At 40.9% G+C, this 18,131-nt stretch overlaps 1 protein-coding gene across 2 annotated transcripts in view; it reads left to right on the forward strand.

The window, feature by feature from the left end:
- Positions 1-16,909, forward strand: part of klhl24a (kelch-like family member 24a) — a 17,604-nt gene extending 695 nt beyond the window's left edge. For both annotated transcript variants that reach the window (XM_032532614.1, XM_032532615.1), the window contains exons 2-8: positions 951-1,069; positions 1,186-2,030; positions 4,416-4,600; positions 9,095-9,213; positions 13,941-14,129; positions 16,406-16,594; positions 16,704-16,909. In XM_032532614.1, coding sequence (XP_032388505.1) covers positions 995-1,069; positions 1,186-2,030; positions 4,416-4,600; positions 9,095-9,213; positions 13,941-14,129; positions 16,406-16,594; positions 16,704-16,904 — 1,803 coding nt within the window. In that variant the 5' untranslated portion in view covers positions 951-994 and the 3' untranslated portion in view covers positions 16,905-16,909. The remainder of the gene's footprint in view (positions 1-950; positions 1,070-1,185; positions 2,031-4,415; positions 4,601-9,094; positions 9,214-13,940; positions 14,130-16,405; positions 16,595-16,703) is intronic.
- The last annotated feature ends 1,222 nt before the right edge of the window (positions 16,910-18,131 follow it).

The raw sequence follows: 18,131 nt of genomic DNA on the forward strand, positions 1-18,131 counted from the left end.
TTTTTTTTTAATATTTCGTGCATCAGACACCTCTGGCTAAACCTGTCCTCTGGTTTATATGACATCAAGGAGTTGCTGCTGCACGTTAGTAACCCACTTGAATAGTATTGAGTCTGCCCAGGCTGAGCCACAGTTAAAAATAACCTGAGATTAATGACCTCACAGGAGGAAAGGCCATAGATAAGAGAGTTGTTTTGATGAAATATCTTCAAGAACTTGAGAATTGGCTGCCCCAAATGTACGCACATTCTTTGTGGATGTAAACAAAGCATACCTAATTCATGGGACACATTGGTTGTTATTGGCTGTAATAGACAAAATGTCTACAGGTTGAGCTATAACAGAAAGCGACTCAAGGTTATCAGTAGCACTGGCTTTGCACATCTTGTGCTGTACATGTTGTTGTAGCCTACATGTTAATAATTTTGGGGTGTCTCCCCCCCACTCTCTTTCAAAACACACCTGACTGAAATGTAGGTTGGCATTCCTACCATTGCGCAACCTCTCTCCCGCCTGTATCTCTTTGTCATCTTCCATCTCGTGCGACCCATTGGGCTGAAGGGCACAACTGTTTTGCAGCAGTGATGAGCTAAAGCAACTGTCAGGCCGATTTGTGTGCAGCTCAGATTTCATTCCTTAAAACTTGTTTTTTCTTAAACTGTGATGCAAGACATGTTAGTACTACCCCATGGGCTTGACAAATGTTTGTTTCTTTCCTTATTTTTGAACACGTGCTTTGTGGCTTCGCTCTGTGAGTGCTTTGTTTGCCTATATTGAATGTTCTCAATTTGTACTACAGTGATCCAATTCAGTTGCTTTTTATGAATTTGTGAACTGGCTATCCCCCGCTACCACACCGGATAAGATACCATGATAATAGTGTATATAGGGATATAATGGAAACATGTTTCTTTTGTAATAACACTGTACTGATTGGTCTCCATCCTCAGGTCATCTTAAAGCTTAGAGAAGGTCTACGTTTAAGGTAGCAGCCATGGTGTTGATTCTGGGCAGAAGGATGAACAGGGAGGACTCTGGGATCAGAGACTCACCAGCTGTCAAACGAAAGGTGCTGTCAAATGCTTTTTTTTTTTTATCTTGCAGCTTTTTCCCAAGCTATTAAAGTCAGAAATAAAAAAAATAATAATAATAATAACATCTTTCCATATGTTGTTGTCTCCTAAGGTGTTTGAGGTAGACTCCAAAACCTTTGCCAGCCAGGATGTCTTGGACTTCTGTTCTGGCTCAACCCACTCTGAGGGCATTCTGCAGGTATTCAATGAGTTTCGTGACTGCCGCCTGTTCACTGACGTTGTCATCAGTGTGCAGGGCCGTGAGTTCCCCTGCCATCGCGCTGTGCTCTCTGCCTGCTCCTCCTACTTCAGAGCCATGTTCTGCAACGATCACCGTGAGAGCCGCGAGATGCTGGTCGAGATCAACGGCATCCTGGCTGAGGCGATGGACTCCTTCCTCACCTATGTTTACACCGGCCGTGCCAAAATCACCACAGAGAATGTCCAGTTCCTCTTTGAGACCTCCAGCCTCTTCCAGATCTACACACTGCGTGATGCCTGTGCCAAGTTCCTGGAAGACCAGCTGGACCCTTGCAACTGCCTGGGCATCCAGCGCTTTGCAGATGCCCATGCCCTGAAGCAGCTAGCCAGCCGATGCCGCAGTTATGCCATTGCCAACTTCTCAGACGTGGCTCAGCACGAGGAGTTCCTCGACCTCCACAAAGAAGAGCTGGAAGAGTACGCTGGCAGTGATGAACTGGCCATCGGTAAGGAGGAGGAGGTGTTTGAGGCGGTGATGAGATGGGTGTACCACAATGTGGAGCACAGGAAGCCCATGCTTAAGGCCTTGCTTCACCATGTGCGACTGCCCCTTCTGCACCCCAACTACTTTGTCCAGACAGTGGAGGGAGACCAGATTATCCAGAATGCTCCGGAGTGCTACCAGCTTCTTCACGAGGCCAGACGCTACCACGTGCTCGGAAATGAAATGATGTCACCCAGAACTCGTCCACGCAGGTAATTAAAAGGTTGACCGACTAGTTATGAGAAAGGCGACAGAAAATTTAGCCTAGAAGTTAAGTACAAAATGTTTAAAAAAAACAGTGATCTATCAATCCGCTTGTCCTGTCACAACATCTTTGGCTTGTGGAAGAAAAGTATGACTTGTTAGTCTGATGAAACCTTTACAGTATAGGCTGTGTTGCAGTCACATGAGTAATAACTGTTACCTCTGCACTGTTGAGAACCAGTTCTTTTCCATTAACAAAAACATTTAGTTTGATCTTTTCTGATTGCTGTATTGTCTTGTTTGGTTCAAACAGCTCTTAAACTGGGATGCCAGAGGTCAGAATGAGATACAAAAACGTGTCTTTAAAAGCAGTTAGTCAACCTTTTATCCTACTTTCATTGTATAGCTAGAGGCTACAATGACGAATGATGAACTTGGTGCTCCCGCCTCCAGCAGTGTTGTTGTTGCGTCTGAGTTATTGTTGTATGCTTGTGTTAGAGAGACAGCCAGACAGACAGTGAGACAGAGAGTGCTATTGTACTGAGGTGTGCCTTTGGCTGAGCAGTGTTTTTTTGGCCCTATTTTGAAATGGAAATGATAATGAGGAAGGCAGGGCATGTTCCTGTACATACATTTACGTAATCCAAGAAACGGCAAATGTTGAGTCTTGTTATCATACTAGCAAAGTAACTCACCTTGTCCATGTATTTGGCTTTGGTGTTCTCACCTGTTTACTTTTTACCTGTTTATTTTTTATTTTGGTGCTTCTGTTATTGCAGTTGGACGTTACAATGTTGTGTTTGATGAAGGAAAAAAGTTGGCGCTGACAGAAACCTTATGAATGAGCTCAAAACGGACCATATGGCAGCCTGCTGTACAACAAACAATAGTACAGCTGCCTTTGTGTGTTAAATAGATGAAAACAGTGCCAGTTGTCAGTTATTAATGCGTGTGACGTGTATTTCAGGTGTATTGTGTCTGTATCCAGGCAGATCTGTTCAGATTAGCAAGCCAATCAGTCAGCTTCGTCTGCCCTGAGGGCCAAATCTGCTCCTGCTAAAAACAGATGCCTGGTTATCCCCTGTCTGTGTTTGCATTGACGCCTTTTTTTCTTTTGGGAAGCCTCTAGAATATAATTAATCACCTGCACACACACATTGTGTGCACACACGTAAAGCTAAAATGCTCCTGGGCTCTCTTATACTGTAGATGTATACAAGAATGTGAAACAGCCCGGATCTCCAACTTCTATCTGACCTATACATACTGAACCTGAACAGAGAAATGTGGGGGAAAGGGCAAAGAAACATACTTTTGTGCCACATGTGTTCTTACAGTGGTATTCAAAATGTACTGGATTTTTCTTTAGACAGTCTAGTCTTTATCCGGCATCAGTATTTTAGAATGATACAATAATAAAAGAAGCTGTAGTAATTTGCTTGCTTCCCCTAGGAAATGCAGTCATACCCATGGCATGAGTAAGAAAAAAATAGAAAATCTTTGTGATAATGGAAATTCATCTTAAGTCTAGCCCCACTTGGGTTTTTGTTATATTGATTACCACTCTGTTCCTGCCTTGGCACAAATTTCTGCCATCTGTAATTAGAAATCCCTTCAAGTGTAGACATGTGCATGTTTACATGTCTTTATAACCTTTGTATAGGCCAGCTGATATACAGCGTTTTAATTAGTTGCCATGTCTGCAATCTGTACATTCTTGTAGCAAGCCTTTAAATTCAAATATGCTCGTCTTGTGTACGTTTTATCTTTTATAATAGCTTCAGCTGTGTTTTTAATTGCCTCCATCTTTAAATGTATCAACGTTTCCCTTTGCCTTAACTTGGCTGCTCTAGGGGTGGAATGGTTCACAAAATTCACAGTTCAGTTCGTAACACAGTTTTCAGTTAAGTACGTTTTCGGTGGGGGTCGGGGCATTGCACTCGAGACCCCATTCATGCCAACTGTGGTTTTACTGGGTTATTGTTGAGGCTTTCCCTTCCCAATTACTTTTTTTAAAGTTTTTTTTTATCTGAACGAGCCCTTTTGACTGAAACCTGTGAGGCTAACATAACCAAACAATACATACATACATACATACATATACATACATACATACATACATACATACATACACACACATACATACATACATACATACTACACATACACACACACATACATACATACATCATACATACATACTACACAACACATACATACATACATACATCATACATACTACATACATACAACATACATACATACTACCTACAATACAACACATACATACATACATACATACATACATACATACATACATACTGTTACTAGCGAACCAAATGGTTTGATATTTTACTTGAACCGTTCCATACCTAGTCTGCTCCCTTTTACAGGTCGACTGGATATTCTGAGGTGATTGTAGTGGTTGGGGGTTGTGAGAGAGTGGGGGGCTTCAACCTGCCCTACACTGAATGCTATGAGCCAGTCACAGGAGAGTGGAAATCCCTGGCCAAACTACCTGAGTTCACCAAGTCAGAGTATGCTGTCTGCGCCCTCCGCAATGACATTCTGGTGTCAGGTAAGACCCCACTACATCTGTTACAAACCATTCAATAGCATGGACCTGTCAAGGCTGAAATTAACACCAGCCAAACTGAAATGTACAGGTATCTACTAATCTCAAGTCAATTTCAAGCCTTGGTACCAATAGTATTACACAATTTTTTGATATCATCTTTATGGTCTTGTTTGTTACAAAGTCTATTTTCTCTTAATATTATATTTGTAAGATTGTGCCATACACAAAAAGAAAAAAACACTAGTACACTCTTCAGGGACATGGTCAGTGTGTTCCTTGGCTTGACTTGCAATCTATCCCCAAGTGGAGTGGCAGGAAAGGCCATGGTGGCTGTTTGCCCTGTGTTATTTTTTTACAGCGACAGCCTGTTTGAGTCAAAGGAAAATAGGAGAGCAACATCTGGATGCACACTCTAGGCTCAGTGTTGAGAGAGGCCTTCATTGGCCAGCTCATTCCCTCATTCCCTCTATTGGCCAATCATAAGGGTCACCACCTGTTACATTGGTTCAGCAGCTTTCTAGGATCTTCTGTATGCAACAATCTAACATCTCTTTTTGATTTTAGACTACACTAATAGGTTGTGATGTGATTTTCTTGAAATAAACCTAAATCTGAGCCATCATAGCTTATTGCTGCCTGGCAAGGCTGCTGCATGTTTGGAACTAAGCATGGGCCAAGTGTGATGTAAGCCTTCTTTTGGGGAAACACAGATCTAGATTAAACAAAACCATCTTTCATCTTAACCGATGAGGTCAGTGGAAGGTAGTTTCTAAAGCCCAACATTGATATAAACATGAGTTGTGTACAAGATGCAGTTCTGTATGGCTGTTGGTAATAGGGTATGGATGTTGAGAGTTTTCCCTTTATTTGGATATGTTTCCAAGAATAAACATTGACGTTCAGAAGTTCAAATGTGCCTGCTGGGACTGCTCATGCTCAACCATTCTTTACATGAGCTGCAAAACATTACTGTACAAAGCAGTTAAAATATATAGAGAAGGAAAAAAAGAAGGCAATGTAGAAAAAAAAGTTATCCCCTTCAGCAGAGTTGGCAGTGTTTTGCTTTTTTATGCTCTCACTGTGCCAAGTCCTCACGTGGTTGCTATCAATCTACCTTCACGTGCTGCCTGGATAAGTCAACATACCCCCCCCCCCCCCCCCCCCCCCCCCCGTCTTTCTGCCTCACACACATATACGTATGCACTACTGCTTTATAGCATATTATGATCTTTGTTGCTCCATTTTCTTACTTTGTTGTCCAATCTGCCTTGAAACATTTAACCCCCTTTTCTCAACTTTATTTTTTATTGCACTCTCTCAGTTAAATTCCCATACAAACTTCCAGTCTGTCTGCCCCTCTCATCACACTGGGAACTGGTGCAAATACTTTGGAGGGCCTCCGGTCTCTAACATAGCTGCAGTTAGCTGTGGTCTTAAAGAGATACTAGGCCGATATTCAACCAACTTTGTATCATAATAATGTTGGTAGTATGTGTAAATGAACTATGTTACTCATAACTTTGCCCCATTTTACCAGTGCCCAGATCTCCTTACTCAGAGGCGTTTCGCGTCACTTGGAGCTTTTCTGCTGGCCGCAGGGCTGTTGCTCGAACTACAGATTGCACTTCTGCATAGGGACACAAAGTGTATAGAAGCGTATCAAGAGAGCTCCCTCTCTCAAACACAGACCAAACTCAGGTTAAACTGTAATGCTAGACAATGTTATTCAAATATAAACATAGATTGTGTTACTGTATTGTCTATTTCTTGCCTCAATGTTTTCAGAAACACATTTTAGCTTACCATTTAACCGTTAGACAAGATTGTTTGTTGCAGCGGATTCTGGTTCTGAGCCAAACGGAACATCACAGTGAATTTTCTGTCTTTTATCTGGCCATGTAACACCAATTTAATATTATTCGTAAATCGGTGCTACATGCCAAGATCAACCCAGTTTAATGAAAAAACCCTCTTTCCAGCATTAAAACACTTCTCTAAATAGGATGTGGCTCAATTGAGTGTATAAAACCTCTTAGGACTTTCTCCCAGATTGAGCATGCTGACTTAACTATCAAATGCTTTAAATTCTGGAGTACTTCAGAGTACAGTCTGCAAGATTCCAGTTATGTTCAGATAAATGAAGCTTGGTTTATTTTGGCAACATAAAATAAAGATTTGGGTAATGTCTAATCAGCTAATGAGCAGAAATGTGCTTGCCTCAGACATTATAGAGGGGTGGACATCATAGTCTTTAGCTGCCGGATTTTTTTAGTTGTCTTTCTCAGACAAAAGACATGTTATAATATATTTAACTAGAACATTTGCATTAGCACAAAAAAATCACGTAATGCATAACTCTCAGAAAGCTGTCACACAAATTATATTGGGACCTCCCAAAGATGCCTCTTGTTCCTTAAGAACAGTAATTAGCAGCAGTGGCCCTCCCCGTCTGAGCCAGTAGGATGGAAGTTTTTTGGGGGGAACAAAGCCAGCCTTCTAAAGGTACAGTAGTAGTTCTTTTAAATAGGTCAGCTGTTCTCAGTTTGAAGGGCTATCTTTGAAGTGGTCTGTCCTCTGTCAATGTGTTTCCTTCATGCAAATCTTTAAAATGAGAAGCCTCAGTGGCAGCAGACTGTCTGGCTCTCTTACTATTTGGAAGATCAACAAGCAGACACATGTTACCTTCTTTCCCTTTTGTGTTCTTTCGTCTGTGTGCCACAGTATAATTTTAATTAACGATTGACCATTAATAACCCATATTACCGATGTAAAGCCACTGGTTTATTTGAATAGGTGACCTTTCACGGAGGTGGTTTTGTATTGTTAAAGAAACACATGCTTAATAACCATACCCGCTGGTCTAGTCTGTCAGTCAGTTATCTTACAATACAGAAAAAACCTCCTGCTTAGTTTGCATGCAAAAAGGCCTAGACACCTTTGTTTACGCTGGCAGGTTTTCTTTATGTCTTTTATTATTGCTCCATATAAGCAACCGTGTGTACAAAGAAAACACCCAATTAATTAATTAATTAATCCCAATTGTTGAATTGGAAACAACTCTCCTCTGAAGGACACCAAGTTTGGAGTGATCTTATTTATTTCCATAATCTGTATTTTATTAACTGATATTACCGCCATGTGATCACTTTATGCCCCATTGTGAAATAACACAGATTGTCACTGTCTGTTTATGTGCTTGACTCTAGTATCATGCTCCACCTATGCTCCAATATATACTTCTTATGAACCCATTGTTAGATAAATGCCTGCACATAAGGGTTATTGGAATTAATAATTCCATCCATCCATCTCCATCCGCTTATCCGGTATCTGGTCGTGGGGGGAGCACCTCCTGCAGGGCACCCCAAACTTCCCTTTCCCGAGCCTCATTAACCAGCTCCAACTGGGGGATCCCGCGGCGTTCCCAGGCCAGGTTTGAGATATAATCCCTCCACCTAGTCCTGGGTCTTCCCCGGGGATTCCTCCCAGCTGGACGTGCCTGGAACACCTCCTGAGGGAGGCGCCCAGGAGGCATCCTTACCAGGTGTCCGAACCACCTTAACTGGCTCTGTTTGATGCAAAGGAGCAGCGGTTCTACTCCAAGCTCCTCACGGATGACTGAGCCTTTCACCCTTTCTCTAAGAGATATCAGCCACCCTCCTAAGGAAACCCATTTCGGCCGCTTGTACCCTAGAGCTCGTTCTTTTAGTCATGAATTAATAATTGTCTCTAGAGAATGTATTTTTCCTTTCCTTTAACCTAAATTGGACACTGTTTTCTTAGATTTTTATTGGTTAACCTTCATTTTATCATGTATTTGTCTGCCCTTCATGCTAAAACTTTAGCTTGTGCCACCCATTGTCTTTTATAAAGATTAGTTCTGATTTTGCCTCAGTCTGTGGAAGATTAATAGACGTGTGTGTGTGTGTGTGTGCGTGTGCGTGTGCGTGTGTTTGGTGGTGGAGTGGTGAGAAAGAGAGAGGGCAGGCGGGTGGGCACATGTCAGGGCTTGTTAAAAATGTGTCTTGGTCACACTGTAACTTGGTATGGTGCTTGACATTATTCTCTAACTTCCTACAGTGCATGCTTGCCCAGAGACATCAGATGTTGACAACAGACGCTTGTACTGCAGCAGTAGTCATGCTGTAACTCTATTAGCTGCAAAAGAGCCTGATTATGGCTTGTTTGCTTTAGAAATGATTTAAATATCCAACACCTGATAATGTGTGTGTGTGTGTGTGTGTGTGTGTGTGTGTGTGTGTGTGTGTGTGTGTGTGTGTGTTTAAATATGGAACTTGTATATTTGACTGTATGTGAGGAAACCAAGCTCAGATTAAAGTCAGATAACACACAACTCTAATTTGTATCAGATCAACTGGATTACAAAACTGTCAAATTGTTCTAGTGGTAAATTTACTGAACCCAAAATTGTCTCTACTGTTTTCTTGAATTTATTAACCAATGACCGGCATCTTTGTCCCTTGGTGCTTTTAGGTGGTCGTATCAACAGCAGGGACGTGTGGATGTATAACTCCCAGCTCAACCTGTGGATCAGAGTGGCTTCTCTTAACAAAGGCCGCTGGAGACACAAGATGGGCGTCCTACTGGGCAAGGTAAGGAGTGAGCCCCAAGTTGGATTTATGCATCTGCATCAGGGTGCATGGTTACCCCACCATGGATGCCTCTGATATAGGGGTTGACTTGTAGTTGTGTCAGATTTTACTCAAAGAATGGCACCAAAGGCTTTTCTTGATGGAAAAGATCTTTTCGCTCTTCACCCGATGGGCTTTGACAGGGGTTTGATAGACAGATTGTTCATCCAATAGTCTGCCAAGTATTTTTTGTAAGTGCCTGCCCTTTTCCAAACTGCCACCAATGACGGCTTCTCAGATGGTTCTGTGTAACAAACCATCTAATCTGGCACAACAGGTTACTTTTCAACTCCTTTCAAAATCATGTCTCATCCTACTGCTACACATACTCTCTAACCTGCAGGTTTGAAAGAATTTGTAAACCCACAAAAGGCTTTGCATTGCATTTGCATTGTGATGATTGACAGTAAATATCTAGTCTTAACTTAGACCTAAGTAACTCATCAGTGGCCAAAACACTGAGGAATATTAGTCATATCATTTGACTATTGCCTGCTTTCTGCTCATTAGTGATCCTCCTATATTACATTATATGTGTGTGTGTGTGTGTGACACATTCGTTTGTTGCCCAAGGGTTTGTTAATGTCTGGTGCCAGCCCGTCTCACAAATCCCGGATACAAACAAGCTGATTCAACATAGAGAAGGAAGTTTGCTTTTATGTTAAATTGGCTTATAAACAAGTTATGTTAGCTACTGGAACACATGAAAAATACTTCAACTGTCACGTGTAATTATTCCTAACAATTTCCTTCAGTCTCTAGTACAGGGCTAAGTGGACATTCTTGTTTGAGTGCAGTGGGAGTTTAATGGACGTGTGCCAGCACCTCACACTATAACATGTGTCTCTACTGTGCAATCACATACACCTGGAGTACTTATACATAGCCGGGAGAACCCCTGATAAGCCTGTAAACCCATACTGGGTTGCATACATGGGCATAATGAAGCACAATTACTCTACTGTAAATATATACATAAGGCTGTTAATTTTCTTACAGCATGCTGCGTTCCATTTACAAAAAAATAAAATAATATTATAAGTAATTACAGTATTCTTAACCTGTGAAATGTTTGTAACCATATGTTGTGTTTGGAAATGTTCTTAAAGTAGAAAGTCCAGTAAGTCTTCATTGCATAGCATGAACTTTTGTAGCGTTTGTGGTTGTAAAGACCATCTTTATGCAAAAAAAATGTTAATCACACGCGACCATGGCATGTGTACCTCACCAGAGGGTTCTAAACTGTAATTTTCTGTTGTTGGTTTTGCGTAAAGAAGAATGGCAATTGATTGTCTTGTTTGAAGCAGGCAGAGCATAAACAGAGATGCTTCAGGCTAATAGACCACTCACGTGTGTGTGTGTGTGTGTGTGTGTGTGTGTGTGTGTGTGTGTGTGTGTGTGTGTGTGTGTGTGTGTGTGTGTGTGTGTTTTAGTCATGTCATTAGTCATTAACTATTACTGTATTATAACTAGTCATTAATTCACTGTCAGGCTACTTCCGACACTGTGACTCAACTATTGACTTTAAAAACAGACTTAAAACATATCTTACTTTTTCTTCTTTTTATTTAATTTACTTTTTAAATTACATTTTTTTATGAGATTAGTATAATTTTAATGTCCTTTTTTGTTTATGAAGTGACCTTGGGTGTCAAGAAAGGCGCTTTAAATAAAATTATTATTTATAATTATTATTATGTTTATGTGTACAAGTACACACGCATGTAAACGCAAAGAACTTTCTTTGACAAGGGTTCTTGTCAATGCAGCAATTCTTTTTGAATTTTTTATTACTTCCAAAAAACACCCAAAATGCTTAGTTGCCTTGCCACAGAAACAACAAACACATGCTGTGCGTGCATTCAAAGTAACTGCACACAGGTCCTCCACAACAGTGAGGTAATCAGCTGGAGGGTCACTCTCTAGCTATAAAAGTCAGCAATTAACTCTGAGTCATGTATCAAGTTACGATGAAAACAAGATGGACCCAAATGGCTGTCATTTAACATGACTCTAAAGGTTATAGAACAATAAAGGAAACCAAGCTGAAAATTATTGATCTGCAGCTGACTTAACACTGCAAAGCTTATTTGATGCTAAAAAGAGATGGCATAGTAGACATTTTTGTGCAGCACCATTTATTATGTACTGTATTTCTATACTTGCAACTTAGACGTTAAACTGGCCAGGCATCACACACAACATATAAGAGGCAGTTGTACATATCTAGTGCTGCATTATATAAGCATAAATAAAAACACATTCCTCTGAGATGTTAAATCCCAGGAGAGGCTCTTGTTTGCAACCACTTCCTGTATCTGTCACACACGTGGGTGTTTTGTCTTCTTCTTTGTCTTCACCTTCTCATTTCTTCTTTGTCTCTTTCTGTTTAATGACAGAGAATTTCTTTAGAAACTACCTCGTGCTTCTTATCTCTGGTGCTTCTTGGTTTTATCGTTTTTCCTCCGAACCTTTTGGTATTTATGCCATTTCATTTCCATATCTTTCCGCACATTGGTCAGGTCTTTTTGTTATCTTTTCATTCCAAAAATACATTATCTATCTCTTCAGTATGCATCTCTCTGTGGTTTTTTTTCCATTCTTCCTGAGAATTCATTTCCCCCTCCTCATTTCCTCATTCTGTCTGTAATTTCCCCCTTTGATGTGCAGTTTATACTCCGCTTGCAAGGAGAAACAAGGCTGGGTGTTGTAAACAAGCCTGTACGCATGTTCATGCTTTTGTGCCAAGACCTCAACGCTGACTTACACTAACTCAATCAATTTGCATATTCAGTTGTCAAATCAAATTTCTTTTTACTTGCACAGATAAGCACTCCCACATCTTATTATACTTGTTCAGACCTTCCATTTACTACATCTATTCACTTTGTCCTTGCCACAACCTTAAGTCTAAACTTCCCAAGCTGGTTCTTACAGAGATATTAAGTATAGGAACACACACACACTTCTCAGTGTCCTGTATTCTGTGATGTCCTGTTGGACTGGTCTTGTTTCCATAGTAGAAGCAAAAATAGGTCACCACTTGTTTACCTCTCCCTGTTATTGCTGCACTTGGTGACGGCTGTTCTCAGCTATCATACTGACTTTCTATCTCTTTGTGTCTCTGTCAGTTCGTTTCTCTCTATTCTCCAAAGTTGTTTTCACCCTGGATACCTCAGTGTTTCTCTCGTTGTCACTACTTCTTATCTCTCTGCACATTAGCGACAGTTAAACATTCAGCCCTGTGTGTTTGAACATGGTCATAAAAAGCCGTGAATATGCTTGTTTGGTGGTTAGCAAGTGTTTCCTCAGAGAGTCGTGAATCATGTCTGGCTTAGTGTTTATGTGATTACAATAATGTGCTACCATTATTGAGCTAATGTAGAATGGTCCTATATATTGATATGCTTACACATTGTGTGTAAAAACCATGTGGGGTGTTTTTATGGAGTGACTGAGGGCAAAAAGAAAAGAGTGATCCAGTGCCCCCAAACATCCTCTCTCACTCTTCAAACAACCTAGTGTCTGGATATCCTCAGTGGCTAGTTAAAGGGTCAGTTCACCCAAATTATGAAAAAAAACATCTCTCATTTAATTTTAGGGTCCCCAAAACTCTGGGCAAGCCACAGTCCTGTCAACATATTCCATAGGGACTTTCAAACTTTGACAGCAAGGTTTGGAGATTTTCCAAAATAACCAGACATTGTTTCTGGAAGGACACTTTGCTATTCAAATAATTCATTTTTCAATGCTTTTAGCACCAGAAACAAAACTTTGCGCAAGAAAATTTTATTAATATATATATATATATATATATATATAAATAACAACCTGTGTGGCTTTAAATTACATGAAATAGAAAATAATGGGTGACCCGTGGTAATCTCTCAACATGTGGCATTTGATTAACTTATTATCTTTAGTGCTATCCATTCTTTTTATCTCTCTTTTGTCTCTCTTGCACAGCCTGCATTTAACATTTGCCATCAGCTGTGGTTATCGCAATTGGTATCAGCTATGGTCTATGTGCACATGGTCTTAGTCTGTGAATTAGAGTGTGTGTCTGTTGTTGTCATTGAAACCCCATAAATGTAGAAACACAGAGACAACGGTATCTGAGATGTTTTCGAAAAGAATGAACAAGTTTATAAGGGTGTTTTTTTTCTCTTTATCAACTGTTGGTTAAAAAAGTGGCAGCACCATCAATTGGCCCAGGTGTTGAATGCAAATATCCAGGTGCCCCATCTACTTCCGTCTTTTTGTTCCACATTTTTACCTCAGTCTTTCTTTGTGTGTTTTTTTCCCTCTCTTCTCTCCACCTCTCTCTCCCTCTCCTCTGTACTTGTTTATGCTTCAGATTTTGTGAAGAGACAGGAACAGCCCGAAGGTTTTCTGTTGCATAATACCAGTCTGTTGATCAGCAGTGTTATGCTCATAACCAGTAATTCTTGACACGTGATCTCCTTCCAGTTATTAATGAAACAGAAGTTTACCGTACATGTCTACCTTCCACCAGCTTTTCCCCCTATTGTCCATGCTGCATGTTCCAATTTACTTTGCCATTTATTGTGCTTAAAGAAGGTAGTTTGTTCTTCTTCAACTCTCATTTTCATAATTCTGCTCTCTGTAAGAGCTTGTGGCGCACAACTCTCCCATTAATCTGAATATGCTTTTGTGTTTTCCCTCAGGTCTATGCTGTAGGGGGCTATGATGGCCAGAGCCGCTTGAGCAGTGTGGAGTGTTATGACTCCTTCTCCAACCGCTGGACGGAGGTGGCTCCCATGAAAGAGGCGGTCAGCTCTCCAGCCGTGGCCAGCTGTGCCGGCAAGCTCTTTGTCATAGGAGGAGGGCCTGACGATGACACTTGTTCAGACAAGGTGGGAAACAGATGTGGTTTCCCCCCAGCCACACACCTAAGCACATAGTGATGACAGCTGAGGTGCTTTTTGTCTCAGATCTTTCAGTAATTCTACCTTGATTGATTGATTTTATTTGACCACTTTAATATAAAATATGAAATGGTACTCTGTGTCATACACTAACATACATAAAAGGTCAGGGATGACACAATAAAGCCCAAAGACTTATTTACATTGTGGTCCCTATAAGGTCAAGGGGAGAGGACAGCAGAAGTAGCAGCAGATTACACATCAATCATTCATCATACATTAAACAAATTCATCCATGTTATACAAAAGAACCCCAAATAAAAATAGGTAATGACTATGATTGTCACCTAAGACATATTTTCAAACCCTGTTTAAAACTGCCTATGTTTCTGACTGTCTTGAGTGTACCATGTAACCGGTTCCAACGCTTAGTTCCAGCATAATGAAAAGACTTCTTGCCCAGAGTAGTTTTAGATCTGAGGGGTACAAAATTGGTTGGGGGTACAACATTTGTTGAGCTACCCCTAGTTTCTCATTTCTAAAATATTTGGGAACATCTCCATACATTTTTTTACGTACCATACCAAGCTGCATCTGAGACTCTCGAGCCTCAACTTTTAACCAACCCACCCTTTCAGAGTCGGAATATGCCAGATGAGCTCCAATGGGGAGGATGCCTATGTTTCGGGTTCCCTGTGACACCATTGTACAATGGACCACACACATAATCAAAATAATAAATAAGACAAGGCTTTGTTTTTTCATCCAAAAAATTTTATATTCTGGCCATAAAGCAGACCCTCTGATTTACTTTGATGATTACCTTTTGGGCCTGATCTAAAATACATCCAAGGTAACTGATTGGTTCCTTGGCAGCAATTACAGTATCTCCAGCTAGGACCTTGAGGCTGAGGCGGTCTTTACAACCTTAGAGAAAGGTATGTATTTAAAATAGGCTGTGCTATAGATAGGCTAAAGTCTTGCGTGTGTTAAAAATGAAGTAAGCCGGGGTGGACTCTAGCTCACCTGGTAAGAGCATTTGCCCCATTTTAGTTGAGTCCTACAGCAGTGCGGGTTTAAATCCAACCTGTGGCTCTGAATGAATATGAATTCAGATTCAACTGAATCACAGGACGCCTAATCAACAGTTTTGGCCTATCACTAAAAGATCTAATTTTCCTTAATAAAAAACAGCTTCCTGAGTCTTCAATAATTGCTTACTTAATATTTTTAGCTTGTGGGAGTGTATCTGGTATGATGAAAGCTGAATCCTGGTCAGTCTGGTTGATCCTGATATAGCCAGTTTAACTGCAATAGTTGTATCCTTTGTTAATTGTAGTAGTATTTCAGGTTTAATTTCACATCATGAGTCATTGACAGAAACATATTTACATATTTAATTACATGATAGTGACGTGTATATTGACACAATGCCGACGGAAATAAGGAAATGGCTCAGGAAGAATAAAAAATGAAGCAGATGACGGCAAACCAAACATTTAGAAAGAAATTGACTTTTAATTGTGACGGTAAGGTACCAAGATAATCTTGGAGGGAATGTTAGGTAACGATGATTGTAAAGGAATTTAAGGATTATATAATTTGTGTCATCTGTCAGGATGTACCAGCAGTGCTACTGTATAATAATGTGCTTCAGATAACAGATCAGGACTTGATAGCCTACACAGGAACAGTTCCATTGTGTTTTGACTGACAGACATGTTTCTTGTCTGGTAGTAAACAAAGAGACATGGCATTCGCAGGAACTCAATCTTTCATGAGTGTGTGTGTGTGTGTGTGTGTGTGCGTGTGTGTGCGTGTGTGTGCGTGTGTGTGTGTGTGTGTGTGTGTGTGTGTGTGTGTGTGTGTGTGCGCGCTATTAAACAAGAAGAGTCAGTCAGATTGAGAGTCAACATTATATGGCTGACTTTTTGTACCTTGCTTCAATTCCTTAGCTGCTTATCTCTGGAGTCTCCTTACAATGTCCTTCACATTGATCCTTAAAGGTACTTGTCTGTTGAAATGTGTTGTTCACATGTTGCTGCAGTCAGAAACAACACTGTTTGGAAGGAGGCTATTGTAAAGAAATGTGGGTGAGAGAATGCTTGGATTGTATACAAAACCACAAAGATTCAACCACAGAATGAGCTACATCTATTTCAGTTTTTTTTCTATTCAAGAACTATTTTCCCACCACATGGAGACTTTCATCTTATTCTTTCACCCCAATAAAACAACTAACTACATTTAACTGTATGTCACAGGTTCAGTGCTACGATCCAGAGACAGACTCTTGGTTACTGCGGGCCAATATCCCGATCGCTAAGCGCTGTATCACAGCAGTGTCCCTCAACAACCTGATCTATGTGTGTGGGGGTCTCACCAAGTCCATATTCTGTTATGACCCCGCAGAGGACTACTGGATCCATGTGGTTCACACCTTTAACAAACAGGTAATAGATTTAATGCAGATACTGAGCATTTGAGGGACACAATGTTTGAGTAAATTGCAAGAATCCTCTGAAGCTGCGACTTCTAATGGCTGTCTCCCTCTCCTTGCAGGAGAGCTGCGGCATGTCAGTGTGCAATGGCAAGATCTTCATCCTTGGTGGCAGGGGGGAAACTGGCGAAGCATCAGACAACATCCTGTGTTACGACCCAGCATCAGGGATTATCACAGGAGTGGCAGCCATGCCGAGGCCGATCTCCTACCATGGCTGTGTAACCATCCATCGCTACAATGACAAGTACCACAAGATCTGACCGTACAAGCACACACACTGAAGAACTTAAACTCTTTAAAAACATAAACTGTTCAAGTTCATCCCCTGCACAACACAAACACACACTTCTTCATAACATGCACATTAAGGAGCTCAGTCCGCAGTACCGTTGAGCTAATTTATTTTCTCACCACATCATGTAGCAATACTCAATGCAGTGCTGTTAATCTTTTACTGTTGTGGAACATAGTTATAGCCCTTCTCTGTAAAGGCTAAGTGGTTGATAATGCTAATGACTGTAACCTGAGCTAAAGTGGAGTCAGATCAACATGGCAGATATGCCTTGCATTAGCAGTAACTGCACAATGCTGGGAAGTAATGGATCACAAATCTAACACTGTGAAAAAGCCCGGTCTTGGGAGAAAACATAGGGGTCGTAAACGTAAAAAAAAACACTAGAGGCACAGGCTGTTTACCAAAATACACCAAAGCAAAAAGTAAGTAAAAGTTAGTTCAGTTTATTACATGGCCTTGTTGAATACTTAATTTTCATTGGTCAATCACGGCATTCTATGGTCTGATTTGTTTTCCCATATAAAGGGCGTAACACACCAACCAGACAACTGACTGTTGGCAGAAAAGGTAGTCGGACTGACTGCCTTCCTGAGTTGGCCAAGAAAAGTGTCTCGGAACACACCAAAGCGATGCCGACTAATGACGGCAGATGATTGGATGCGTCATGTGGGTCTGGTTTCTCCGGAAATTCAAAGCCAGACTGTCATGTTCTTGGTCAGAATACGATCTCATATTTTACTAAAATAGTTCACGGAAATGTGTTTCTGAAAACAATTTAAGTGAAAAATAGGCCAAGCAGTTGCTAAATCTGTCTTCATTTCAGATTGACAAAGGTTAGTTTGAAAGATTTTCATCAGATTTTGAGAGACTCTACTCACGCTCATACCGCTCATCATTTCTGGGTTAGCACTCCCCCAATCAGATTGGTCATTTGAGTCCGACTGCTGGCAGAGCCCGCCTTCCAACTGAGCATGTTAGGGTGACCAAAATGAAGGCCGACGGACGATGGCACGGAACACACCAAACAGACTCGAGTCACCGACCTTGCCAGACTGACCTTACAGACTTTAGTTAAAGGAGAATTCTGGTTGATTCCAACACGTAGCTCTGTTGTTTGGAAATTTGGAGTGCTGTCAGTAGAGAGAAACAATTGGCGCTGCCTACACCGAGTTAGCACCCAACAGGCTTAAAC

Source organism: Etheostoma spectabile, chromosome 12 (genome assembly GCF_008692095.1).
Source record: "Etheostoma spectabile isolate EspeVRDwgs_2016 chromosome 12, UIUC_Espe_1.0, whole genome shotgun sequence".
Lineage (NCBI taxonomy): Eukaryota > Metazoa > Chordata > Actinopteri > Perciformes > Percidae > Etheostoma > Etheostoma spectabile.